At 42.0% G+C, this 26,657-nt stretch overlaps 4 protein-coding genes across 5 annotated transcripts; all 4 read right to left on the bottom strand.

Annotated features, from left to right (window-relative positions):
• Positions 1-1,897: 1,897 nt before the first annotated feature.
• LOC311487410 (zinc-binding protein A33-like) lies at positions 1,898-25,621 on the bottom strand. Of its 2 annotated transcripts, none has more exons than XM_084543677.1 (2): positions 23,884-25,621; positions 1,898-3,188 (listed from the first exon to the last, which is right to left on the bottom strand). In XM_084543677.1, the coding sequence occupies exons 1-2, from the start codon at positions 24,070-24,072 to the stop codon at positions 2,013-2,015; spliced, it is 1,365 nt and encodes a 454-aa protein (XP_084399803.1). In that variant the 5' UTR covers positions 24,073-25,621; the 3' UTR covers positions 1,898-2,012. The 2 variants fall into 2 exon arrangements, with proteins under 2 accessions (XP_084399803.1, XP_084399802.1); XM_084543676.1 differs by lacking the exon at positions 1,898-3,188 and having other exon boundaries at positions 22,315-24,089; positions 24,495-25,621.
• LOC311487422 (putative nuclease HARBI1) lies at positions 7,140-9,858 on the bottom strand. Its single transcript, XM_084543689.1, has one exon. The coding sequence runs from the start codon at positions 9,622-9,624 to the stop codon at positions 8,596-8,598; it is 1,029 nt and encodes a 342-aa protein (XP_084399815.1). The 5' UTR covers positions 9,625-9,858; the 3' UTR covers positions 7,140-8,595.
• On the bottom strand, positions 9,900-12,562 carry LOC311487424 (putative nuclease HARBI1). The gene has a single exon (XM_084543691.1). It carries the CDS (start codon positions 12,326-12,328, stop codon positions 11,300-11,302), a length of 1,029 nt encoding a protein of 342 aa, XP_084399817.1. The 5' UTR covers positions 12,329-12,562; the 3' UTR covers positions 9,900-11,299.
• On the bottom strand, positions 12,604-15,271 carry LOC311487423 (putative nuclease HARBI1). The gene has a single exon (XM_084543690.1). The coding sequence runs from the start codon at positions 15,030-15,032 to the stop codon at positions 14,004-14,006; it is 1,029 nt and encodes a 342-aa protein (XP_084399816.1). The 5' UTR covers positions 15,033-15,271; the 3' UTR covers positions 12,604-14,003.
• Positions 25,622-26,657: the final 1,036 nt, after the last annotated feature.

The raw sequence follows: 26,657 nt of genomic DNA, 5'->3' as shown, positions 1-26,657 counted from the left end.
ATAATATGATTAATACTACACTGAGGTGGAAGGCCTCAGCTTTAATTGAACTGGTGTGGAAAGAACCCAATAACTTCACATGAAAAACAAATGAAGGACTTTTTGTCATCATTTCCATTTTTCAGTTTTTTCAGTTAGTTGTAGCAGAAAGCAGAAGTCAAAACTATGTAGTGCACATATATACATGTTATGTATATACATACAGTATGTTGCTGTTTCACTGAAGAGTGAACCACTTCCCTCCTGCTGAATGCTGGTGCAGAGCCCCCTCTGCAGGATAAAGCATGTCATTGTATCCCAGACTTCAGACTCTTCCACTTGTATTTCTGATGTTTATCACACAAGCTGGAGTTGGAGTTGATAGAGAAGACAGGGTTTGAACTCAGCTCAGAACATAACACTAAGTGAACCTGAGAAATAAGTCAGTCTTGGTGACTGGATCAGACATTCTGATATGTTCAAACAGTTCATTCCCTTCTACACTTATAAAATCTTCACAGAAATGTAGCACACACAATAGCTGCTCTGTCGTAGAGTTGGAGAAGTTTGGAAAAATCACGACTTTCCGTTAAATCAACCATCACACTGAGAAAATGAAATAGAAGGAGGAGAACAAGAACCCAACAGTCTCTCTGGTTGAACTTGAGACATCCACCATCATTACATCTGTTGTATTTCAGTACTAATGTTCACAGGTACATGACTGCAGTGTGTTTCATGTTGACCACCTGCACCAGGAAATGCACACAAGTATGCAGTGGGTTTCTTTTTCTGATGTTTATGAGAAGGTACTTATGGATATATCTGTTGTGGGATTGTATTAACAGTTAAAGTCCTAGATGTGTAATGAACATAATCATTAATGTCCTTGAGTCCTCTTGTCCCTGAACCGTCAGTAAAGTTTGTTTTGCCGGTGTGTTTCATTCCAAAAGAATAAACCAGAACAGTCTGTTAGCTTGCAACACATTTGACATCTCTTTTGATCCATATCTTGTGTCATTAGTAACTTTAACCAGATATATTTCTGTACTTTGATGAACTCTAAAACCTAACAAGGATGATAAGTTTCAGCGTTTTCTAGAATTTAAACAATAAGAGGAAGGTTGGATATCGGTCTATGCTTTACTCAGACGTCTGAGTTTTTTTTAAGCAAAAGATTAGTTCCAGCAACCTTAAGAGTCTGAGGCACAAAGCTTGTTACTTAAAATACATGAATCTAATGATCAATGAGACAATATTTCTCAGAAAGATACAAACTCTGATTTGTGAGTTTAAATGAGATTTCTTGCAAAAATACCAACAATCTATGACTGAAAGGTTCACTTATAGACTTATACACATTATTACTTCACAGATTTCCTACAAATGGTTATGATGGAAGGTGGTCTCCAGACCATACTTACACCAACACCAAAGATAGTGATTTCAGACAGGCAGCTATCACCACACTGACCTTTCCTCCTCACATTTCAATCAGAATACATGAAGAAGACATGATGACAGCAAATTTGAACACTTTTCCCTTTTTATTGTCTTACTCACAATGTTATCATAAAGTAGATGAACAGAATGACAGCAGGTCACAGGTTACATGAAACACAGCTCACATCAACAGATCAGTCATATCTGGATCATCTGGCAGCTTTTCATTTCTGAAGAGACAAACATTCAGTTCTGAAATCAACAACTTTACATCAAGTCTGAACCAAACGAAAAAGTCCACCTTAAAACTGACAAGTCCACCTTAATAAAAACAACTACTCCTCTGACTGAAACTCAGTAAAACCACTGGAACAGGACGATTATTGTAGCCTACATATATTTGATTTAACATGGATCATTTTTACTTTAATTTGCTGAATAAACTAATTCTATAGAAACAGTGAAATAGTTTGAAACACAAGAAAAACAGCTTTAGAATAAAGAGAAAAGAGGACAGGTGTGTTTTAAATTCACTGATTTTTCTCTTAAAAGAAGAAACAACATCATAAACAGAATCATAATGTTTATCTCTAACTGATCTGATTCACTGGTAATATCTTCACTGGGAGTTTATCCAAAATGTTAATGAATGGAAACATCCTCTCAGTGAAAGTGTGTATGTGTTTGTTAGTATCAAGATCAGAAAACGACAGATTTCCTCTGTTCCAGTCCAGATTCACTCTGATCCTCTGGATCTTCTTCTTTACTGAGAGATAAGTGGAAGGATCTGGTGGTGAATAAGTTGAGTATTTACCTTTATTGAACCATATTGCCCACAATCCAGATCGTATGCTTCCCTTCCTCTGGACAGACTCTACTAACACACCCAGTGTCCATCTTGTGTTATCTCCAACCTCAACATCCCAGCTGTGAGTCCCTGAGTAAAAGCCCTCAGAGCCCAGGACAGACCAGCTATAATCAAACCTCTCTGGATTATCAGGAAGATGTTGTTCATTTCCTCCTCTCACACTGGTCAGATCTTCAGACAGGATCAGTCTTGGATAAGCAGTGTTTGGATCCAGAATGACAGGAGTGTAGGAGACCATGTCCTTCATGTTGTTCCAGATGTTGAAGGTCAGGTTGCCCAGATGTTTGGCCTGGTCTATCAGAGCTCCTGAGGGCAGCTGTGGATCATCCAGCAGGGGGCAGCGCTGGACTCTTTCCACTGCAGCCTTGTAGTGGTTCAGGAATGAGACGTCTTCAGCTCTCAGCTCCTCCTCTGTGGCTCTGACTGTGTCTGAAAGAGCTGCTATCTCTCTGCTCAGAGTCTCCATCTTCTCCTTCATCATCTGACTCTTCTGCTCCTCTTCCTCCCTCAGTGCAGCCATCCTGGCCTCCTCTTCCTCTGCTAGAAACTGGTGAAGCTTCTTGAACTGCTCCTTAATCTGCCTCTCTGTGTGTCGGGCCTGGACCTTGATGTGTTTTTCTGTTTCATCAAGCTTCACTTTAACTTGCTGACAAACCTTTAACTTCTTCTTTAAGGGCTCCAGAGTTTCCTGAAGGTTCTTCTTGAGTTCTGTTGCAGCTTCATCGATGGGACTGAATCTGTGGTTGGAGTGTTTTTTTGAATCTCTGCAGACGACACACACTGGCTGCTGATGGTCCAGACAGAAGAGTTTGAGTTTCTCAGAGTGCAGACTGCAGAGAGACTCTGGAGATCTCTGATCTCTCTCCTGTAAGAAGGACTCACACAGGTTCTTCAACACCAAGTTTGAAGGTGGTTCTTTCTTTGAAGATCTTCTCTTACAAACTGGACACTGGTATGTAGATAGATAGATAGATAGATTTTTATTTGTCACATGCACAGTTATACATAGTACAATGTACAGTGAAATGTGTTGTTGTACCTGCAGCCTGTAGTAAAAAGAAATAAAAAGAAAGAAATATAGTACTACAGTAAACAGTAGTATGCACACAAGGTAAGCAATATAAGTGTAATGTACACCAATAGAGAATTAAATATAAGAATAAAAAATAAAAATAAAAATAAAATAATAATATAGACTGAATAAAAATAAAAATATAGACTGGTAAACTTGGGGGGGGGGGGGGGGGTTGTATATGTACATCAATTTACAGTGTTAGCAGCTTCATGAATAAAGTGCAGTGATATTTAAGTCCAGTTAAGGCTCAGAGTTGAGCAGGCGGATGGCATGGGGATAGAAACTCTTCTTCAGCCTCTCAGTCTTTGTCCTCAGGCATCGGAAACGCCGGCCTGATGGCAGTAGAGAGAAGAGAGAGTGTCCGGGGTGACTGGGCTGTTTCAGGATCTTTGTGGCCCTTAACCTGCAACGCTTGGTGTAAATGTCCTGCAGGTTGGGGAGGGGAGTTCTGGTGGTCCGCTCCGCTGAACGGACCACCCTCTTGAGGGCCAGGAAGTCCTGCCTGGTACAGTTTCCCATCCAGGTGGTGATGCTCCCACACAAGATGCTCTCGATGGTGCAGGTGTAAAAGTTTCTGAGCACCTTGAGAGGGAGCTTAAAGTCTCTGAGGCGTCTGAGGAGGTAGAGACGCTGTCTGGCCTTCCTCACGATGGTGTTCAGATGGTGAGTCCATGACAGGTCCTGTGAGATGGTCACTCCCAGGTATCTGAAAGTGTCCACTCTTTCCACCTCAGAGCCACAGATAGTGAGTGGATGGAAGTCCCTCTGCTGTTTCCTGCTGAAGTCCACTATCAGTTCCTTTGTTTTGCTGACGTTCAGCAGGAGGTGGTTCTCCCGGCACCAGTCCTCCAGGTGGGACACCTCCCTCCTGTAGGCTGTCTCGTCGTTGTGGGAGATTAGTCCTACAACAGCGGTGTCGTCAGCAAACATGTTGGTTTCTCTCTCCACCAGTTCTTCAGACAGACTTTACAGAAGCTGTGGCTACATGACAGAAGAACAGGATCTCTGAAGACGTCCTGACAGACTGGACAGCAGAGATCCTCCTCTGATCTGGAAGCCATTTAATCTCTGAGTGAAGCTGAAACACAGCAGACACAAAGTACAGTCAGTCATGGTTACACTGCAGAGAAATATATTTCAGATCAGGTGTGTTTTATTGTTGTGTTGTTTGCTGTTCCAGCTCTCAGTAAAGGAGGATGAGACAAGAATTGTCTGTTATTCACATACTTCAACATTTACTCAGTGGAGAAGTCGTGAATAAAACTATAACTTTTATTTTCTCAATAAAATTCACATGATTTCTACAAGTTCCTGCTCCAGACAGTCACGTTGCAATGTGTCGTATGCTTTGGTCCAGTTGTGTATCCTTCTTAGATTGTCTGAGGTGATTTAACAGCTGGCAGCAATCACATAAGACAGATGGATAGATAGTTTCTTTATTAATCCCAAACTTGGAAATTTCAATGTTGCCCTTCTTGTACACAGCTGTACTGTTGGTCCTCCAGTTCAGTCTGTTGTCGATGGTCACTCCCAGGTATTTTTAATCCTCCACCATCTCCACATCCCTACCCAGGATGCTGAGGGGCAGAGGAGCTACTCCCTTCCTCCTGAAGTCCATCACCATCTCTTTGGTCTTGTCCACGTTAAGCAGCAGGTGATTCCTTCCAGCCCACCCCACAAATCCGTCCACCAACCTTCTATACACCCTACAACTGCAGAGTCATCAGAACAGCGTCATCCACCCCCAGACACGGCTGGTAGGCAAACTGTAGGGGGTCTAAAGAAGATCTCACCTGTGGCTTTAGGTGGGCCAACACCAACCTCTCCAGCACCTTCATCACATGGGATGTAAGGGCGACTGGACGGTAATCACTGAGGCCAGATGGAGACGACTTCCTGGGTGCAGGAACCAGGCAGGAGGTCTTCCAGAGAAGCAGCACCCTCTCCAGGCTGAGGCTCAGATTTCTCAGTTCGTCCATTTTGTTTGTGAGGGAGCAAACGTTCCCCATGATGATCGCAGGAACGACAGGCTTCTATCTCTCCTTCCTTGCCTTCACTTTCTTTCCAGCGTCTCCTCCATATCTCCTCAGGGATTTCAGGCCTGGCTCCAGGCGGCAATACAGGTTTACACAGCGCTAACAGCTGGTCGCGAGTGTGAACAATGGTCAAGCCCCCTGTGCTTAAGCCTCCGTTACAAAAAAATAACAAAGTAAAAGAAATGTAACAATACTGGTCAAAATACAGTTTTAAATCACATATCTAAACATTCAACTTCCTTCTTTTCACAACACACCAGACAGCACAGAAAGCAGGAAGAGACTTTCCTCCATGTCGCCAGTTTCTTTACTTTCACTTATTAGTATTCACTAACAATCTAATTCACTTTGAGTATGTTTTAGTCAGAAGTCAGCTTATATGAAGTATTTCAGTAACATAGTATTGTGGTACTCCCTCCAGTTACTGTCCTTCCTCAGTTTAAGTCCCAGCTGTATCATGAAAGTGAATCTTACCGTTGTTGTGTCCTCATGTATCCAAACTGAACTGAACTGAACAGGAATTAACTGTTTCCTGTTTTGTCTCAGTTTAAATAAAGTTTGGGGGTGGAGCTTTGTCAGGAGTCCAGTGTGTTGCGTTTCAAATGAATAGATCAGAACAGAGTGTGATAGCTTGAAACACATTTGACAATCCTTACCCTTAGCAAAAAGTACTTTATTCAAGTGTACTATGAGTATACTTATTTTATACTAAAATTGAGGCAGTATACTTGAAGTTTACTTTTTTTATATATTATATTTCATATACTTTCATATACTATGAGAATAGTATAGTGAAGTATATTTGGCTTATACTGAAAAGTACAAAGAAAAGTCTAAGACTACAGTAATACTAAGACTTACACGTATACTTTAAGACTAAAGCTTATACTTGTACTGTGGTAAACTTTTTACTTCTTTCTGCCACAAAGTACTAATACTTAGTACATCTTGATCCAAGTACAGAATAAGATCAAGTCATTGACTCGTGCATATGTGTCATCCTCAAGCTCGGGTCCTCTACCAGAGGCCTGGGAGTTTGAGGGTTCTGCGCAGTATCTTAGCTGTTCCTAGGACTGCGCTCTTCTGGACTGAGGCTCCTGATGTTGTTCCTGGGATCTGTTGGAGCCACTCCCCCAGTTTGGGGGTCACTCCCCCAAGTGCTCCTACTACCACGGGGACCACGCTCACCTTGACCTTCCACAACTGCTCCAGCTGTTCTTTCAACCCTTGGTACTTTTCAACCTTTCTCGTGTTCCTTCTTTCTGATGTTGGTGTCTGCTGGTGTCGCCACATCTATCACCACCGCCTTCTTCTGCTCTTTGTCTACCACCACTATGTCCGGTTGGTTAGCCAGGACCTGTTTGTCAGTCTGGAAGCTGAAATCCCATAGCACCTTGGCCCTGTTGTTCTCAGCCACCTTCTGTGGTGCGGCCCATTGGGATTTGGGTACTTCTATTCCATACTGGGTACAGATGTTCCTGTACACTATTCCAGCCACTTGGTTGTGTCATTGTGACATCTTTCTGTTTTAACTGAAGAACACCAAGCCATTAACTCTCATTAAATTGTTAAAGCCACAAATTATTGAAATGTTTTTGAAGGAGAAGATATTTCTTCTTTAAAGTCTTCTTTCATTTTGTATTCATCAAATATCAGACATAAATCCTAAAAGAAGTTAAACTCAAACTCATTTAAGTATTATGTACATGTAAGTAAAATGTAAGTACATACTGTATACATGTGTAGGTATGTAGACAGCTGAGGCTCCATGTTGTAAATAATGGCCCGGTTTCACAGACAAGGCTTATATCAAGTCAGGAGTAGGCCTAAGTCAGACTAGTAAAGCTAGGTCATTTAAGCGGCTTGCATGAACGTGGCTTACATTTGTCTTAGTTAGTCCCAGACTGTGGAGTCCTGGAGTAAGCTTAAACGAGAACACCTGGGTCAAGCCTCATTAGCCTAAGTGGGAGCACAGCCTGTTAGCCTATTGGTGCTCATAAAAACCTGGAATGGAATTGAGGACAGCGTTGCTGGAGGGAATTCTGACACCAAACATGGCTGGAGGTAAAAGAAAACGCTCTAAGAACTATACTGAATATGAAAAAACTCTACTTAAACAGATTGTGGGAACTCATGCTGTTATTGAAAGTAAAGGCCACAGTGCTGCTATTGAACAAAGGAAGAGGAGTGCTTGGGCTGCCATTTGTAGTGAATTCAATGCAAATGAAAATGTAACCACAAGAGCGGTACAGCAACTGCAGGTGAGACATGTCAATTATGATCTGTATATCACAGATGTCATATAGTTTTGTGACATTGTCTATATTGAATGATATCTGCATTCATAGACTCTGTGGAAGAACATCAAATTAGATTTGAAAAAAAGGAATGCAGAGGCCAGAAGAGAGAGATTTACTACTGGTGGTGGACCCCCACCTAGTAAAGACAAGACTGATGAATTGGCGGACTTGTTGACTGGGATAATAGAGGACCAGCAACCTCTGGATGGTATACCAGATGATGACCATTTGGACAGTGGACATGAAGAACTGAGCACAAATGGTAAATATATGATAGAAAGCAAATTAGTTACCTCATTCTGTACATACAGATTATTCCACTGTCTGTGTTTATTTTATTTCATTTCATGTGAGTTTTTGTATCTAACAGTGATCTTTTCACAGAGGAAACCATTCTAACCCTGGTGGAAGAGCCAGTGCACAGTGACTGTTCACCCTCCACATCTGGTACGGCATCCCAGAGAAAAGATACTGTCACCACCTTCCAGCAGAGACCAAAAAGGATGTCCATGCATGAAAAGTTAGCCTTAGAATTTCATGAGCTGAAAATGAAATATCTGAAAGAAGAGCATGACATGAAAATGAAAATTTTACAGGTCGAATTAGATATGAAATTAGAAGAGAGAGCTGTTCAAAGAAAGATGCATGAGACAGCTATATAGTGTAATGAAATATCTTGTGAAAATAAATTGTGAGTGATTGTGAAATTGTGAGAGTGTGAATAACGTAAACACCACTACCTACATTTTAGAACAGCCTTGGTTAAGTTTCCCATTTAATTTTTCTGCACACTATTTATATATGTTGTACACAACAAACAAAACAAGCAAGGCAAAAGGCAAGGCAAAAACAAGCCGTAATCAATGCATTCCATGGTTAAATGTATTTTTTTTTCTAACTGAAGTGCTGCAATGTGAAAGCAGCTCTGAGCGCAAGTCCTCCTTGGTTATTTTCTGCCACGGGCATGGGCACATTTGGATCAATCTGGTCTTCCATTGGAGGGTCAGGACAATTATGCTGCTTCAGGTAGTTGTGCAGCACAGCTGTAGCAATGATCACCTTGCAGCATCTTCTTGGCTCAAAGCGAAGTGTATTGCGTAAAGCCTGGAATCGATTCTTCCACACTCCAAACATACGCTCGACCATCCCTCTAGTGCGAATATGAGCTCTGTTGTATCTTTGCTGCTCAGTTGTTGTGGGATGTGGCCAAGGTGTGAATAAATAGGAACTCTGAGCATATCCACTGTCACCAAGTAGTAGTCCACTATGTTGCCCTCTCTCAAACTGAGCACACAATGAAGAGTTGTGAAAAATCCTTGAATCATGTGTTGCTCCTTTCCAACGGGCAACAATGTTTGAAAACTCTAAATTGGGAGTGCATACAGCCTGGACATTGATGGAAAACCAGTTCTTACGGTTCCTGTACTCCTCAGCATCAGGAGTTGATGGACACTTGATTTCAACATGACATCCATCTATACAGCCAATCACTCCCGGGAAGTTCCCATATTCATAGAAACGTATTTTATAGTTGGCTTGCTCAGCAGCATCAGGGAACATAATGTACAGATTTCTCAGTTCACAAATGGCACTGCAGACATTGTGAACTATTCTACAGACTGTTGCTTCACTGACACCACACAAATCACCAGTCTCACGATGAAAGGTTCCAGATGCCAAGAATCTCAAAGTGATCAGAACTTGGAAAGAACTTGGTACAGGCCTTCCTCTTTGAGACATGGAGGAAAGTCTAGGCTCAAGCAATGTAATGATCTCCAATGCATCTTCTTTGTACATACGGAAGCGGTCTCGGAAAGTTATTTCATCGTACTGATTCAATGGATTGCTCCTGTCCACAGGTATTTGTCTGGCTGGCCTCTGTAGTGAATATTGGTCTTCATTTAGATATTCCAAATACTCCATGCTCCCAAACCATCTGTGCTCCCTTTCACAAACACTACCAAGCTGAAGTTAAACCTGCCTCTTTGCAGGATTAATATAAACTACAATTTAGTCCTAGAGTAGCTCTAATCTACCCTCTTGCAATTGGCTTTGTTTAATCCAGAACAGACAAAATCTATGACTAATTTAAGATAGGTCTCTGCAAGTGACTTAAAGTTAAGCAAGCTCAAACAGCATTTTAGTCTGGGATTAGGCTTAAGCCTTGTCTGTGAAACCGGGCCATTGGCCCGGTTTCACAGACAAGGCTTATATCAAGTCAGGAGTAGGCCTAAGTCAGACTAGTAAAGCTAGGTCATTTAAGCGGCTTGCATGAACGTGGCTTACATTTGTCTTAGTTAGTCCCAGACTGTGGAGTCCTGGAGTAAGCTTAAACGAGAACACCTGGGTCAAGCCTCATTAGCCTAAGTGGGAGCACAGCCTGTTAGCCTATTGGTGCTCATAAAAACCTGGAATGGAATTGAGGACAGCGTTGCTGGAGGGAATTCTGACACCAAACATGGCTGGAGGTAAAAGAAAACGCTCTAAGAACTATACTGAATATGAAAAAACTCTACTTAAACAGATTGTGGGAACTCATGCTGTTATTGAAAGTAAAGGCCACAGTGCTGCTATTGAACAAAGGAAGAGGAGTGCTTGGGCTGCCATTTGTAGTGAATTCAATGCAAATGAAAATGTAACCACAAGAGCGGTACAGCAACTGCAGGTGAGACATGTCAATTATGATCTGTATATCACAGATGTCATATAGTTTTGTGACATTGTCTATATTGAATGATATCTGCATTCATAGACTCTGTGGAAGAACATCAAATTAGATTTGAAAAAAAGGAATGCAGAGGCCAGAAGAGAGAGATTTACTACTGGTGGTGGACCCCCACCTAGTAAAGACAAGACTGATGAATTGGCGGACTTGTTGACTGGGATAATAGAGGACCAGCAACCTCTGGATGGTATACCAGATGATGACCATTTGGACAGTGGACATGAAGAACTGAGCACAAATGGTAAATATATGATAGAAAGCAAATTAGTTACCTCATTCTGTACATACAGATTATTCCACTGTCTGTGTTTATTTTATTTCATTTCATGTGAGTTTTTGTATCTAACAGTGATCTTTTCACAGAGGAAACCATTCTAACCCTGGTGGAAGAGCCAGTGCACAGTGACTGTTCACCCTCCACATCTGGTACGGCATCCCAGAGAAAAGATACTGTCACCACCTTCCAGCAGAGACCAAAAAGGATGTCCATGCATGAAAAGTTAGCCTTAGAATTTCATGAGCTGAAAATGAAATATCTGAAAGAAGAGCATGACATGAAAATGAAAATTTTACAGGTCGAATTAGATATGAAATTAGAAGAGAGAGCTGTTCAAAGAAAGATGCATGAGACAGCTATATAGTGTAATGAAATATCTTGTGAAAATAAATTGTGAGTGATTGTGAAATTGTGAGAGTGTGAATAACGTAAACACCACTACCTACATTTTAGAACAGCCTTGGTTAAGTTTCCCATTTAATTTTTCTGCACACTATTTATATATGTTGTACACAACAAACAAAACAAGCAAGGCAAAAGGCAAGGCAAAAACAAGCCGTAATCAATGCATTCCATGGTTAAATGTATTTTTTTTTCTAACTGAAGTGCTGCAATGTGAAAGCAGCTCTGAGCGCAAGTCCTCCTTGGTTATTTTCTGCCACGGGCATGGGCACATTTGGATCAATCTGGTCTTCCATTGGAGGGTCAGGACAATTATGCTGCTTCAGGTAGTTGTGCAGCACAGCTGTAGCAATGATCACCTTGCAGCATCTTCTTGGCTCAAAGCGAAGTGTATTGCGTAAAGCCTGGAATCGATTCTTCCACACTCCAAACATACGCTCGACCATCCCTCTAGTGCGAATATGAGCTCTGTTGTATCTTTGCTGCTCAGTTGTTGTGGGATGTGGCCAAGGTGTGAATAAATAGGAACTCTGAGCATATCCACTGTCACCAAGTAGTAGTCCACTATGTTGCCCTCTCTCAAACTGAGCACACAATGAAGAGTTGTGAAAAATCCTTGAATCATGTGTTGCTCCTTTCCAACGGGCAACAATGTTTGAAAACTCTAAATTGGGAGTGCATACAGCCTGGACATTGATGGAAAACCAGTTCTTACGGTTCCTGTACTCCTCAGCATCAGGAGTTGATGGACACTTGATTTCAACATGACATCCATCTATACAGCCAATCACTCCCGGGAAGTTCCCATATTCATAGAAACGTATTTTATAGTTGGCTTGCTCAGCAGCATCAGGGAACATAATGTACAGATTTCTCAGTTCACAAATGGCACTGCAGACATTGTGAACTATTCTACAGACTGTTGCTTCACTGACACCACACAAATCACCAGTCTCACGATGAAAGGTTCCAGATGCCAAGAATCTCAAAGTGATCAGAACTTGGAAAGAACTTGGTACAGGCCTTCCTCTTTGAGACATGGAGGAAAGTCTAGGCTCAAGCAATGTAATGATCTCCAATGCATCTTCTTTGTACATACGGAAGCGGTCTCGGAAAGTTATTTCATCGTACTGATTCAATGGATTGCTCCTGTCCACAGGTATTTGTCTGGCTGGCCTCTGTAGTGAATATTGGTCTTCATTTAGATATTCCAAATACTCCATGCTCCCAAACCATCTGTGCTCCCTTTCACAAACACTACCAAGCTGAAGTTAAACCTGCCTCTTTGCAGGATTAATATAAACTACAATTTAGTCCTAGAGTAGCTCTAATCTACCCTCTTGCAATTGGCTTTGTTTAATCCAGAACAGACAAAATCTATGACTAATTTAAGATAGGTCTCTGCAAGTGACTTAAAGTTAAGCAAGCTCAAACAGCATTTTAGTCTGGGATTAGGCTTAAGCCTTGTCTGTGAAACCGGGCCATTGGCCCGGTTTCACAGACAAGGCTTATATCAAGTCAGGAGTAGGCCTAAGTCAGACTAGTAAAGCTAGGTCATTTAAGCGGCTTGCATGAACGTGGCTTACATTTGTCTTAGTTAGTCCCAGACTGTGGAGTCCTGGAGTAAGCTTAAACGAGAACACCTGGGTCAAGCCTCATTAGCCTAAGTGGGAGCACAGCCTGTTAGCCTATTGGTGCTCATAAAAACCTGGAATGGAATTGAGGACAGCGTTGCTGGAGGGAATTCTGACACCAAACATGGCTGGAGGTAAAAGAAAACGCTCTAAGAACTATACTGAATATGAAAAAACTCTACTTAAACAGATTGTGGGAACTCATGCTGTTATTGAAAGTAAAGGCCACAGTGCTGCTATTGAACAAAGGAAGAGGAGTGCTTGGGCTGCCATTTGTAGTGAATTCAATGCAAATGAAAATGTAACCACAAGAGCGGTACAGCAACTGCAGGTGAGACATGTCAATTATGATCTGTATATCACAGATGTCATATAGTTTTGTGACATTGTCTATATTGAATGATATCTGCATTCATAGACTCTGTGGAAGAACATCAAATTAGATTTGAAAAAAAGGAATGCAGAGGCCAGAAGAGAGAGATTTACTACTGGTGGTGGACCCCCACCTAGTAAAGACAAGACTGATGAATTGGCGGACTTGTTGACTGGGATAATAGAGGACCAGCAACCTCTGGATGGTATACCAGATGATGACCATTTGGACAGTGGACATGAAGAACTGAGCACAAATGGTAAATATATGATAGAAAGCAAATTAGTTACCTCATTCTGTACATACAGATTATTCCACTGTCTGTGTTTATTTTATTTCATTTCATGTGAGTTTTTGTATCTAACAGTGATCTTTTCACAGAGGAAACCATTCTAACCCTGGTGGAAGAGCCAGTGCACAGTGACTGTTCACCCTCCACATCTGGTACGGCATCCCAGAGAAAAGATACTGTCACCACCTTCCAGCAGAGACCAAAAAGGATGTCCATGCATGAAAAGTTAGCCTTAGAATTTCATGAGCTGAAAATGAAATATCTGAAAGAAGAGCATGACATGAAAATGAAAATTTTACAGGTCGAATTAGATATGAAATTAGAAGAGAGAGCTGTTCAAAGAAAGATGCATGAGACAGCTATATAGTGTAATGAAATATCTTGTGAAAATAAATTGTGAGTGATTGTGAAATTGTGAGAGTGTGAATAACGTAAACACCACTACCTACATTTTAGAACAGCCTTGGTTAAGTTTCCCATTTAATTTTTCTGCACACTATTTATATATGTTGTACACAACAAACAAAACAAGCAAGGCAAAAGGCAAGGCAAAAACAAGCCGTAATCAATGCATTCCATGGTTAAATGTATTTTTTTTTCTAACTGAAGTGCTGCAATGTGAAAGCAGCTCTGAGCGCAAGTCCTCCTTGGTTATTTTCTGCCACGGGCATGGGCACATTTGGATCAATCTGGTCTTCCATTGGAGGGTCAGGACAATTATGCTGCTTCAGGTAGTTGTGCAGCACAGCTGTAGCAATGATCACCTTGCAGCATCTTCTTGGCTCAAAGCGAAGTGTATTGCGTAAAGCCTGGAATCGATTCTTCCACACTCCAAACATACGCTCGACCATCCCTCTAGTGCGAATATGAGCTCTGTTGTATCTTTGCTGCTCAGTTGTTGTGGGATGTGGCCAAGGTGTGAATAAATAGGAACTCTGAGCATATCCACTGTCACCAAGTAGTAGTCCACTATGTTGCCCTCTCTCAAACTGAGCACACAATGAAGAGTTGTGAAAAATCCTTGAATCATGTGTTGCTCCTTTCCAACGGGCAACAATGTTTGAAAACTCTAAATTGGGAGTGCATACAGCCTGGACATTGATGGAAAACCAGTTCTTACGGTTCCTGTACTCCTCAGCATCAGGAGTTGATGGACACTTGATTTCAACATGACATCCATCTATACAGCCAATCACTCCCGGGAAGTTCCCATATTCATAGAAACGTATTTTATAGTTGGCTTGCTCAGCAGCATCAGGGAACATAATGTACAGATTTCTCAGTTCACAAATGGCACTGCAGACATTGTGAACTATTCTACAGACTGTTGCTTCACTGACACCACACAAATCACCAGTCTCACGATGAAAGGTTCCAGATGCCAAGAATCTCAAAGTGATCAGAACTTGGAAAGAACTTGGTACAGGCCTTCCTCTTTGAGACATGGAGGAAAGTCTAGGCTCAAGCAATGTAATGATCTCCAATGCATCTTCTTTGTACATACGGAAGCGGTCTCGGAAAGTTATTTCATCGTACTGATTCAATGGATTGCTCCTGTCCACAGGTATTTGTCTGGCTGGCCTCTGTAGTGAATATTGGTCTTCATTTAGATATTCCAAATACTCCATGCTCCCAAACCATCTGTGCTCCCTTTCACAAACACTACCAAGCTGAAGTTAAACCTGCCTCTTTGCAGGATTAATATAAACTACAATTTAGTCCTAGAGTAGCTCTAATCTACCCTCTTGCAATTGGCTTTGTTTAATCCAGAACAGACAAAATCTATGACTAATTTAAGATAGGTCTCTGCAAGTGACTTAAAGTTAAGCAAGCTCAAACAGCATTTTAGTCTGGGATTAGGCTTAAGCCTTGTCTGTGAAACCGGGCCAATATGATTAATACTACACTGAGTTGGAAGGCCTCAGCTTTAATTGAACTGGTGTGGAAAGAACCCAATAACTTCACATGAAAAACAAATGAAGGACTTTTTGTCATCATTTCCATTTTTCTGTTTTTTCAGTTAGTTGTAGCAGAAAGCAAAAGTCAAAACTATGTAGTGCACATATATACATACAGTATGTTGCTGTTTCACTGAAGAGTGAACCACTTCCCTCCTGCTGAATGCTGGTGCAGAGCCCCCTCTGCAGGATAAAGCATGTCATTGTATCCCAGACTTGAGACTCTTCCACTTGTATTTCTGATATTTATCACAGTCACACAAGCTGCTGAGTCAATGTACTGGAAGCTGGAGTTGATAGAGTAGACATCGGAAACTCAACACTTCATGGATTCAAACCCGGGACCTTCTCGCTGTTAGGCATCAGTGCTAACCACCTCCCCACTGTGCCGGCCTCTGTTTTTCTCTCCTCCTGTTTTTCTCTCCTCCTCACTATATCGGAAGAAACCATTATCTGTGTGCAGTGTTCTGCAAGTTCACACTAAACAAAAACTAGTTCAAAGTTCAGTTCACACAGGTAAAGGTGAACTAGTTCAAGTTCATGGTTCACATTTCTTTATTTTGAACTAAGTTCATAGACTCCAAAATGAACAGGTGCCGGTGGCGGCTTCTCTTTCAGCTGCACCAGCCATGCTGTATGTCATAAATCCCATATCGGCTGACAACTTTTTTTCTTTTTTTTTTTTTGCATGGGCGGGGTTGAATGTTGTTATTTCTCTCCAGATTGAGCGCAACTCACATCTACGTTCACTGTTGAAAAAATGATGGGAGAGTCTGACCACTGCACAAAGCCTTCTCACATCCCAAAGATTCTCAATGGGGTTCAGGTCTGGACTCTGTGGTGGCCAATCCATGTGTGAACATGATGTCTCATGCTCCCTGAACCACTCTTTCACAATCTGAGCCCCATGAATCCTGGCATTGTCATCCTGGAATATGATCCATTGATAGAATAACCTGGTCATTCAGTATATTCAGGTAGTCAGCTGACCTCATTCTTTGGACACATAATGTTGCTGAACCTAGACCTGAGCAACTGCAGCAACCCCAGATCATAGCACTGCCCCCACAGGCTTGTACAGTAGACACTAGGCATGATGGGTGCATCACTTCATCTGCCTCTCTTCTTACCCTGATGGTTCTCCACTATCCTTCCAGTTTTTAATAATGCCTTGGACAGTTCTTAACCCAGTTTTAGTTTCTTCAATCTCCTTAGATGTTTTCTCTGCTTGATGCATGCCAATGATTTGACCCTTCTCAAACAGACTAACATCTTCTCCACGACCACAGGATGTGTCTTTAGACATGGTTGTTGAAGAAATGAGAAGCTACTCATTGCATCAGTTGGCCTTAAATAACTTGTTGTCAGCTTAAAGATAATCACCCATGCAGTAATTATCCAATAGGAGACTCCTACCTATTTGATTAGTGAAATCCAGGCAGTGTATGTGTCACAGGGCAGAAAAGTGTTTTAACATGATTTTTATTTATTTATTTTTTTTCCTTGTTTTTATATTTTATTGAGTTTTTACTATTCCATGCTTATGTTAAGATTTTAGAGCATGCGTGTGATTTTTAACGACTGCCTGTGAACGCTAGCCTGGGTGTTCCCATACTGCTTTGCGCGCGATTTCATTCTCACTGCAAAAGCAGTCTGGAAACCATCGCCCATATTTTCTCCTGAGATAGGGAACCAATCACAGAACGGGGGGGGGGGGGGGGGGGGGGGGGGCAGCAAGACGATGACAACGTCTATGCGCGACACCGAAGCTTGTAGTGTGTTAATCCAACATGGCAGCGGACCTAACGTTACCGTTCGATGCAGCCTTAGACAGTGTTTTAAGCAGTTTTGGGAACGTTACTTTTAAAAAGTAATTAGTTATAGTTACTCACTACTTGTTCCAAAAAGTAACTGAGTTAGTAACTGAATTACTCTATAATAAAAGTAACTCGTTACCAGGGAAAGTAACTATTTGCGTTACTGTTAAAAAAAAAAAGTTGCTATATGTCAAAGAATTTGGATTTTTTGAGCAGTTTTCACAAGTCAGTTGAAATGAGTAGAACAGACAGGTGCTTGTACATAACTTTCGATATTTATATATTTTATAATTATATTTATATTATATTTATATATATAATATTTATATTTCGATAGGGTTTAGACGGCGAGCTATCACCTGTGGTGGAGGTATCGGTGTTTTTGGCCACTAGCTTTGTAGATGCGTGTGTCGTTGTGAGATCAGATGCTTCATTAAATTAGAGTTGCTTACAACGGATGTCGAGAAAGTCTTCGCTCCTGGACATAATGTACACATTACATGCACGTTCCTCCCTTTGCCCACAATGATTTTTTTTATTTATTGAAGTAGTGCTTATATCTCCACCTTGAAAATGCCAACTTTTCATCGGATTGCTCCTGACTCGCCATCTCTGCTGCTTCATCAAATCTCTGTTTAGCTGTTGTGTGTGTGTGTGGCGCGTGTGCTGGCATGTGTGTAAAAACACTGGCTCTGATTGGCTACCATGAAACATGACTCTGCCTTAGCCAATCATAATCGCTTACCTCGTTATTAACCCACCTCCTCACTAGCGGTGAGCCAGGGGTGCGTTCGGATTACACAGTTTATTCAATCAATGCATAGTAACGCACCGCATTTAACGTCCAGTAACATTAACGGCGTTGTAACGACGGGAAAAGTGATTAGTTAGATTACCGCGTTACTGAAAAAATAACGTCGTTACCTAACGCCGTTCTTTTAAACGGCGTTATTCCAAACACTGGTTTTAAGTAGCTTAGAACGCAAGTTTATTTTAAAAAAAGAGCAACGTTTGGCGTTGAAAGACTTCATTGCCAAGAAGGATGTGTTTGCTCTGCTACCAACAGGCTTTGGCTATGAATCGCGCGCAAGGCAGCATGGGAATTACCAGGCGCATTTGATAGACATTCGTAGCGCCCAATAAACGGCTCTAGGCATTTGTAAAACCACGCCTCAAATACGAGAAAATAAACACGTAGTTTCCAGACCAGCATCTCATTGAGATGTGCAGTCGCGTCAGCCAGGCTATGTGAACGCACCTTTTTATTGAGCAGCTACACCTGGGAGGTTCCGCCCTTTTCCCGAACCGCTTAACCAATCCGCGGCGGCGGAGTGATATAAAGGGCAGCACGGTGGCACAGTGGGTAGCGTTGGTGCCTCACAGCGAGAAGGTCGCTGGTTCAAATCCCCGGGGCGGAGGCCTTTCTGTGTGGAGTTTGCATGTTCTCCCCGTGTCTGCGTGGGTTTTCTCCGGGCACTCCGGTTTCCTCCCATCATCAAAACATGCTAGGTGTTAGGCACCACATGCTAGGTGTTAGGCACCGGTCAGGTTGGGCCACAGTGGCGGCGCGCGCGAGTGCAGTGGCTCAGGACCAACCCTCCATGTCTGACCATGCAATCTCGTTATATGATACTTGTATAATATAATGACAAATAAAGGCTCTTTCTCTTTCTTTCTTTCTAAAGAGAGGCACAAACTGGAAAGAGGAGAAGAGCCAAGATGGGAGGAAGACGCCAGCCAGAGACACGGACTTGGCACCGATCGTGACATGTAGGAAAAGAGAGAGCCAAGATGGGGGACGGACTGAGGCAACTCAACGAGATAACATGTGAGTGGGACGCCAGAGGGACGTCGGGGTGGCACGAGGGGACGGGAACGAGGAGGAGGTCGAGAACGAGCCAAGGCAGCGGGTGTCCCAGCAGCGGGTATGCCGGTCGCAAAGAAAAAGAGACCACGGAGCGTTACGTTAAGAAGTACTCGCAGCGGCAGAGCATAGCACTCTGCCTGGCGGGTAAGTTTCTCCCTATGGGCCGTTAGTAACGCTCTGGTGTGTGGTTAGGCGGCTGCACAGTAGCTCGTGCGTTGTGTGGACACCCATACTGGCCTTGTGCTTTATTTTGCAGGTGACTTCAAGCAAGCCCACTGCAAGGGGCCGAAGAGGCGCCTGCGGCACCTGGAGTGGCGGCAGGCCTCCCTCACCTCCCCCCTGAGCCGCCTCGTACCCGGTCTGGCGACCATGACAGACTTATTTTCTTTTAGGAATGGACTGTTTTTAACGAGTGTAGTTTTTACTTTTTTTTTTTTTAACTTTTCAGGTTTTACCGAGCCTGTTTTTATTATAAGTCCGTTCAATAAATCCATTGTTTTCAGTACACCGGCATCGATTGGTTTTCCACCTCTCTTTCCTCTGGTCGCTGTCAGCGTGCTGTCTCCCGGTTATTCACCACTAGCTGTGCTTCCCCTTTTAACAAGAACTTTTTAATCATTTCACTCATTTTCCACGTTTAACCCCCCCCCCCCCCCATTCATACACAATACTGTCTGTATGAGACATGCAGGTTTATTATTCAGATAAACAAGTCTTTGTGTCTTTATTTAAGCTAAATACAACTTTAAACATGGTTTGGATTATAAAGTGCATGCACCAATGTCTTGGTGGAGGTGGACACACATCTCAGACACAAAATCATTGACACATGGATCAGTAGAAGTTGACTTGCAAAGACCTGAACCTACTAAGTTGAACCTGTTATTCACAAATGAACTGGAGGAAGTCATGCCACACTCCCTAAAAAATCCTCCAGTCTTGGTGACATGTAACAGACATTCTGATATATTCAAAACTTTTATTCCCCTCTACACTTTGTCCTTGTTTTCCACCCCAGAAATATTTTGGAGACTCGTCCTTTGAGACCCAACTAGGAGTTAATTTCTTTAACAAAGACGATGACGAAAAATATTTGTCAACGAGCATTTTTGTGACGTGATACTTAATTTAATGAAGAGTCCTGCTGTTTCCAAACTTCTTCGATTTCACATGTATTGGACTCTCTTAGCTGCAGATATAGTTTAATATGACCAGTACAGTTTTTGTAGTACTCAGGTACTCCCTCTTGTAGCTGTCAGTCCTCGAGTCCTCTTGTCCCTGTGAGTAAAGTTTGTTTTGCCAGTGTGTTTTATAAAGAGGTTCAAAATGCCAATTTGACCAACCAGTTATTGATGGGCAAGACACAACCAGACCAGATCATAAAAATATATCTTTATTTGCAGTTCTAAAAATATAATTAAAAGTCATGGAGCGACATCTGGGGCTGACTAATTAAAAGAGGGCTACAAGTTCTCTGGCTGGGTGTCCCGGGTGTGGGTTCTGGTGTGAGGCAAAACCGTACAATCACCAGGGCTGGTACTTTGTATCCGGCGGGGTTGGCTGCTGTACCAGGTGGCTCCGTCGGCACTACACCTTGGCTACTGCTGCTGCGCTACGCTGCGCTGCGCTGCGCTGCGCTGTGCTGTTGCCGGCACTTTCTTGCTCCGACCCACCGTTCTCAGGAGAAGACTCCGTTACCACGTCACACACACCCCACTGACACCAGCAGACAAAGGCCCTGTCCACACGTACGAAAACGATCTTTTTTCTCTCCGTTTTCGACGTCATCGTTTCAAGAAATATCCGCGTCTACACGGGTCCGTTTCTGCTCGACCGAAAACGCTACTTCCTATTCCAGGCCTATAAGTGGCGCTGTTTCGGTTTCAGAAATTCACCAAAAATGGAGAGGAAGAGGCGGAGCATGCGCACAAAGCTTGAGCGCTGTTTACAAATCGCCTTTTTTGCTCAGCGTGGTGGCACAGGAGCATGATATGTTGCCCTAGTAACCCTAATAGGCTCAATATCGTCTCCAGCATGAAAACTAGCATGTAGTCCGCCATTGTTGTTGATGTTGTTATGAGACGTCTCGCTCACGGGAGGTGTAAGGCTGCTCGGGGGGGGGACGCATACGATGACGTCATCGTTTTCGTTTTTCTGTGTCCACAAGGAAACGCTAGAGCTGCGTTTTCAAATTTCTCCACCCTGGGACCCGTTTTCAGAAAAGTGCGTTTTAGGGCTATGCGTTTACAGGACACGTCTGGACGCTCGGCCAAAGCGATTAAAAAAACCTCCGTTTTGGCGTATTTGCGTTTACGTGTGGACAGGGCCAAAGAGAGAGACTCATTAAGAAACATCACCAAACTACTAATAGGGAGCTTAAACACACAATACCTGGCACCAGCAAACAAAGAGAGAGTGATTAACAAGAAACATCAAACTACTAATAGGAAGCTTAACACACAGTACCTGACACCAGCAGACACAGAGAGAGACTGAATGGTGAATGCACTGGTGGTAGTTAAGCTGGCTGTGACAAGGTCACACCCAGCACACCTGTATCAGATCAACCCATCACCTAGGATCACTGCACACACCCACATGTGGAAGCCACACCCACTCTTACACACCCCAACACACACACACGCACCATGTGCTCACAAAATGCCTGATACAGATCTACCCTGTTACAGTTTCATTCCAAAAGAACAAATCAGAACAGAGTATGTTAGCTTGCAACACTCATTTGAGAAGAGTTGAAGGTTTGGATGCAGTCATTGTTGAAGTAACCATAGACAGATCTATTGGAGGAAAGCAGTCCAAATGTAGATTAGATCATATACGTAGATGTTTCTGTTGCCATGTTACATATGGATACATCTGTTGTGGGACTGTATTAACATGTTCAGTTCAATTTTATATATTCAATAAAATCATGCCAAATCTGAACACTTTTCCTTTTTCCTTTCGGCCTCAGGCTTTATCTTCAGCCTCCTTTTAAACTCGGGTTACGGGTAACTGCAGTACTCTTGCGCTATTTTATTTACTTTTTGTTCACCTGACCTTACCCATGTAATCTCACTCCTGTCCATTAGGCAATATTTCTCAGAAAGTTAAAAACTCTGACTTGAGAGTTTAAATATGGTTTCTTGCAAAAATACCAACAATCTATGACTGAAGATTTCCAAATCATATCCAAAACCAAAGAAAGTGATTTCACAGACAGCTATCGCCACACTGACCTTTCCTCCTTACATTTCAGTCAGAATGAAGACATCATGACAACAAATCAGATTTTTTTTTTCCTTTTTAATGTATTACACACAATTTTATCAGAAACTAGATGAACAGAATGACCACAGGTCACAGTTTACATGAAATACAGCTCACATCATCACATCACTCACATCTGGATCATCTAGAAGCTTTTCATTTCTCAAGAGACAAACATTCAGTTCTGACAACAGTCCACCTTAAAAATGACACATTCTCCTTAATAAAAACAACAACTCCTCTGACTGAAACTCAACAAAACCACTTGAACACAAAACTTCTTGTAAATATATTTGATTAAAAATGGATAATTTTAAAGTCAGTGACTTTTCATTTAAAAAAAGAAAAAACATCATAAACAGAATCATCCTGTTTATCTCAAAGTGACCTGATTCACTGGTAATATCTTCACTGGTAGTTTATCCCCATTCAATATATATGGAAATATCCTCTCAGTGAAAGTGTGTGTGAAAGTGTGTATGTGTTTGTTAGTATCAAGATCAGAGAACGACAGATTTCCTCTGTTCCAGTCCAGATTCACTCTGATCCTCTTGAACTTCTTCTTTAATGGGAGATCAGTGAGAGGAGCGGATGGTGACCGTGTTGAGTATTTACCTTTATAGAATAATATTCCCCACAATCCAGATGGTATGGCTCCCTTCCTCTGGACAGACTCTGCTAACACACCTAGTATCCACCACGTGTTATCTCCAACTTCAACATCCCAGCTGTGAGTCCCTGAGTTAAAGCCCTCAGAGCCCAGGACAGAATTGTAATAATCGATCCTCTCTGGATTATCAAGAAGATGTTGTTCACCTCCTCCTCTCACACTGGTCAGATCTTCAGACAGGATCAGTCCTGGATAAGCAGTGTTTGGATCCAGAATGACAGGAGTGTAGGAGACCATGTCCTTCATGTTGTTCCAGATGTTGAAGGTCAGGTTGCCCAGATGTTTGGCCTGGTCTATCAGAGCTCCTGAGGGCAGCTGTGGATCATCCAGCAGGGGGCAGCGCTGGACTCTTTCCACTGCAGCCTTGTAGTTGTTCAGGAATGAGACGTCTTCAGCTCTCAGCTCCTCCTCTGTGGCTCTGACTGTGTCTGAAAGAGCTGCTATCTCTCTGCTCAGAGTCTTCATCTTCTCCTTCATCATCTGACTCTTCTGCTCCTCTTCCCCTCTCAGTGCAGCCATCCTGGCCTCCTCTTCCTCTGCTAGAAACTGGTGAAGCTTCTTGAACTGCTCCTTAATCTGCCTCTCTGTGTGTCGGGCCTGGACCTTGATGTGTTTTTCTGTTTCATCAAACTTCACTTTAACTTGTTGACAAACCTTTAACTTCTTCTTTAAGGGCTTCAAAGTTTCATGCAGGTACTTCTTGAGTTCTGTTGCAGCTTCATCGATGGGTCTGAATCTGTGGTTGGAGTGTTTTTTTGAATCTCTGCAGACGACACACACTGGCTGCTGATGGTCCAGACAGAAGAGTCTGAGTTTCTCAGAGTGCAGACTGCAGAGAGACTCTGGAGATCTCTGATCTCTCTTCTGTAAGAAGGACTCACACAGGTTCCTCAACACCAAATTTGAAGGTGGATCATCTCTTGAAGATCTTCTCTTACAAACTGGACACTGGTGTGTTGGTTTCTCTCTCCACCAGTTCTTCAGACAGACTTTACAGAAGCTGTGGCTGCATGACAGAACAACAGGATCTCTGAAGATGTCCTGACAGACTGGACAGCAGAGATCCTCTTCTAAACTAGAAGCCATTTAGTCTTTGAGTGAAGCTGAAACACAGCAGACACAAAGTACAGTCAGTCATTGTTACACTGCAGAGCTGCTCAGTCTGCATTTTTTTCTGTTGTATATTTTTCTTAGATTTCTTTCTTAGATAGGTGATTTGACAGCTGGCATCAATCATGTAATAATTGTAATAATACTGGTCAAAATACAGTGTTAAATCACACATGTAAGCATTCTACTTCCTTGTTTTCATGACACATCAGACAGCATAGAAAGCAGGAAGGGACTTTCCTCCTTGCTCGCAGTTTCTTTTCTTTCACTTTCAGCACTTTTTTTTAGTCTCAAGCCGGTTTATTTGAAGTATTTCGTACTTTAGTATTGTGGTATTCCCCACTGTAACTGTCCTCTCTCAGTTTAAGTCCAAGCTGTGTAATGAAGGCAAATCTTACCGTACGCTGGGCCTTGTGTGTCTGAACTGAACTGAACTGAACCGGAATCACCTCTTTTGTGGTTTGTCGCACTTTGAATAAAACAAGGGGTGGAGCTTTGTCAAGAGCCCAGTGTGTTTCTTTACAAATGAATAGATCAGAACAGAGTCTGTTAGCTTGAGACACATTTGACATTAATTTTGATCCATATCTCGTGTCATTAGTAACTTTAACATGATACATTTCTGTACTTTTATTAACTCTGAAACCTGATCATAAAATCAACCATTTATGTTTAATGGTCATACAACTGATAAGAATCAACGTTTCCTAGAATTTTAACTGAGGTTGGACATCGGCCTATTGTTTGCTCAGACATCTGGGTCTCCAGTACTCAAGATAAATTAATCTGATTTAACATGGTAGTATCAATTTAATGTAAAACATCCGTGAACATCAGGATGCAGTGATTGTTGAAGTTAGCTCAGATAGATCTATTGGAGCAGTCCAAATACAGATTAGGTCCCACAGATGTTTCTAACGCCATGGTACTTATGCATAAACCAATTGTTGGATTGTATTAACACATTCAGTTCATTCATTCATTCATTCATTCATCCATCCATCTTCTGTAACCTCTTGTCCTGTGAAGGGTCGCGGGGGGTACTGGAGCCTATCCCAGCTGTGATTGGTCTAGAAGGGGGGGGTCCACCCTGGACAGGTCTCCTGTCTATCACAGGGCTAACACAGACAACCTCCTTTCTCAGTTTCTTTTCAACTCGGGTTACGGGTAACTGCAGTACTCTTGAACTATTTAATTTACTTTCAGATCACCTGACCTTAATCTCACTCCTGTGAGACAATATATAAAAATACAAACTGTGACCTGTGAGATTAAACAAGGTTTCTTGCAAAAATACTAACAATCTATGACTGAAAGGACTGGTCACAGACTAGTCTTATACAAAGTATTGGTTCACTGAAATCCTCATTACAATTGTCCACTTTAATTTTTATATTTATCACTGTCACAGAGGGCGGCACAGTGGCTGAGTTTAGTTCTTGTTCACAAACCTAGTTCCACTCAGATCAATGAGCAGACCTCGGAATGAACGTATTAAACCATTTCTACAGCTTAGAGAGTTCAATATATGTGAATTGATGACGTTTGGAACCATCAGGACTCATCATTAAATCAACCATCAGATTTAGAAAATTAAATAGAAGGAGGAGACAAAGAACCCAGCAGTTTCTGTGACAGAACTTGATTACTATGATTACATCCTCTCATCTCCTGCTGTATTTCAATACTAATAGTTACAGGTGTTTGACTGCAGCGTGTTTCATGTTGACCACCTGTACCAGGAAATGCACACAAGTATGCAGTGGGTTTCTATTTCTGCTCTTTATGGGACATATGAGTCAGAGACAGAAACAACATGGACATCAGTGACCTGTTTAGCAAGAATATCTACAATGCCAAATACAATGACTTCTGTTTAGTCTAAGTTTAAGAGGAGGAACGTACAGATCATTATTTATGTTTTTAAGGCTTGGAGTTTAACCAGCTGTTTACTTTCATCTGGTTCCATGGGTGAACATAGCTGGGTGTCATCTACATAGAGATTTAGGTTTATGCTGTATTCCTATTAATATTGCCCAAAGGAAGCATATTTAATGTGAAGAGTATTGGTCCCAGCACAGAACCCTGAGGAACTCCATAACTTACTGACAAACTGGAATCTGTCAGATAGATAGGATCCAAACAAGTCTAATGCAGTGTCTTTAATCTTGATCACACTTTCAAGTCTCTGTATTAAAATATTGTCAATAGAGCCAATTGCAGCACTTAGATCTAACAGGACTAGGACAGAGACAAGTCCAATGTTTGAAGCCATTGGGACATTGTTGGTAACTTTAACCAGAGCTGTTTCTGTTCTAAACCATTCCTGTTTAAATGGTCACACAACTGATTAGCAACAACTTTTTCTAGAAACATCTGGGTCTGGAGTAGGTTTATGAAGTAAACATTTAATTGCAGCAATCTTAAAAGACAGAGGCACATATCCTGTTAATAAAGATACATTTATCTGGTTTAAATCCTGTAAACTGTATATACCGTTTCTGTTCACTATTCTTGCTGTACTCTGAGCCATTGCACTGAAATTTCATTTTGATGGAAAT

Source organism: Chelon labrosus, assembly GCF_963514085.1.
Source record: "Chelon labrosus genome assembly, chromosome: 4".
Taxonomy (NCBI): Eukaryota; Metazoa; Chordata; class Actinopteri; order Mugiliformes; family Mugilidae; genus Chelon; species Chelon labrosus.
The sequence above is the reverse complement of the archived record's forward strand: the minus strand, read 5'-3'. Positions and strand labels throughout refer to the sequence as shown.

Coding starts and splice junctions, on each gene's coding strand:
- LOC311487422 (XM_084543689.1), bottom strand. CDS start 9,624: ATGGAGTATTTGGAATATCTAAATGAAGACCAATATTCACTACAGAGG.
- LOC311487424 (XM_084543691.1), bottom strand. CDS start 12,328: ATGGAGTATTTGGAATATCTAAATGAAGACCAATATTCACTACAGAGG.
- LOC311487423 (XM_084543690.1), bottom strand. CDS start 15,032: ATGGAGTATTTGGAATATCTAAATGAAGACCAATATTCACTACAGAGG.
- LOC311487410 (XM_084543676.1), bottom strand. CDS start 24,072: ATGGCTTCTAGTTTAGAAGAGGATCTCTGCTGTCCAGTCTGTCAGGAC.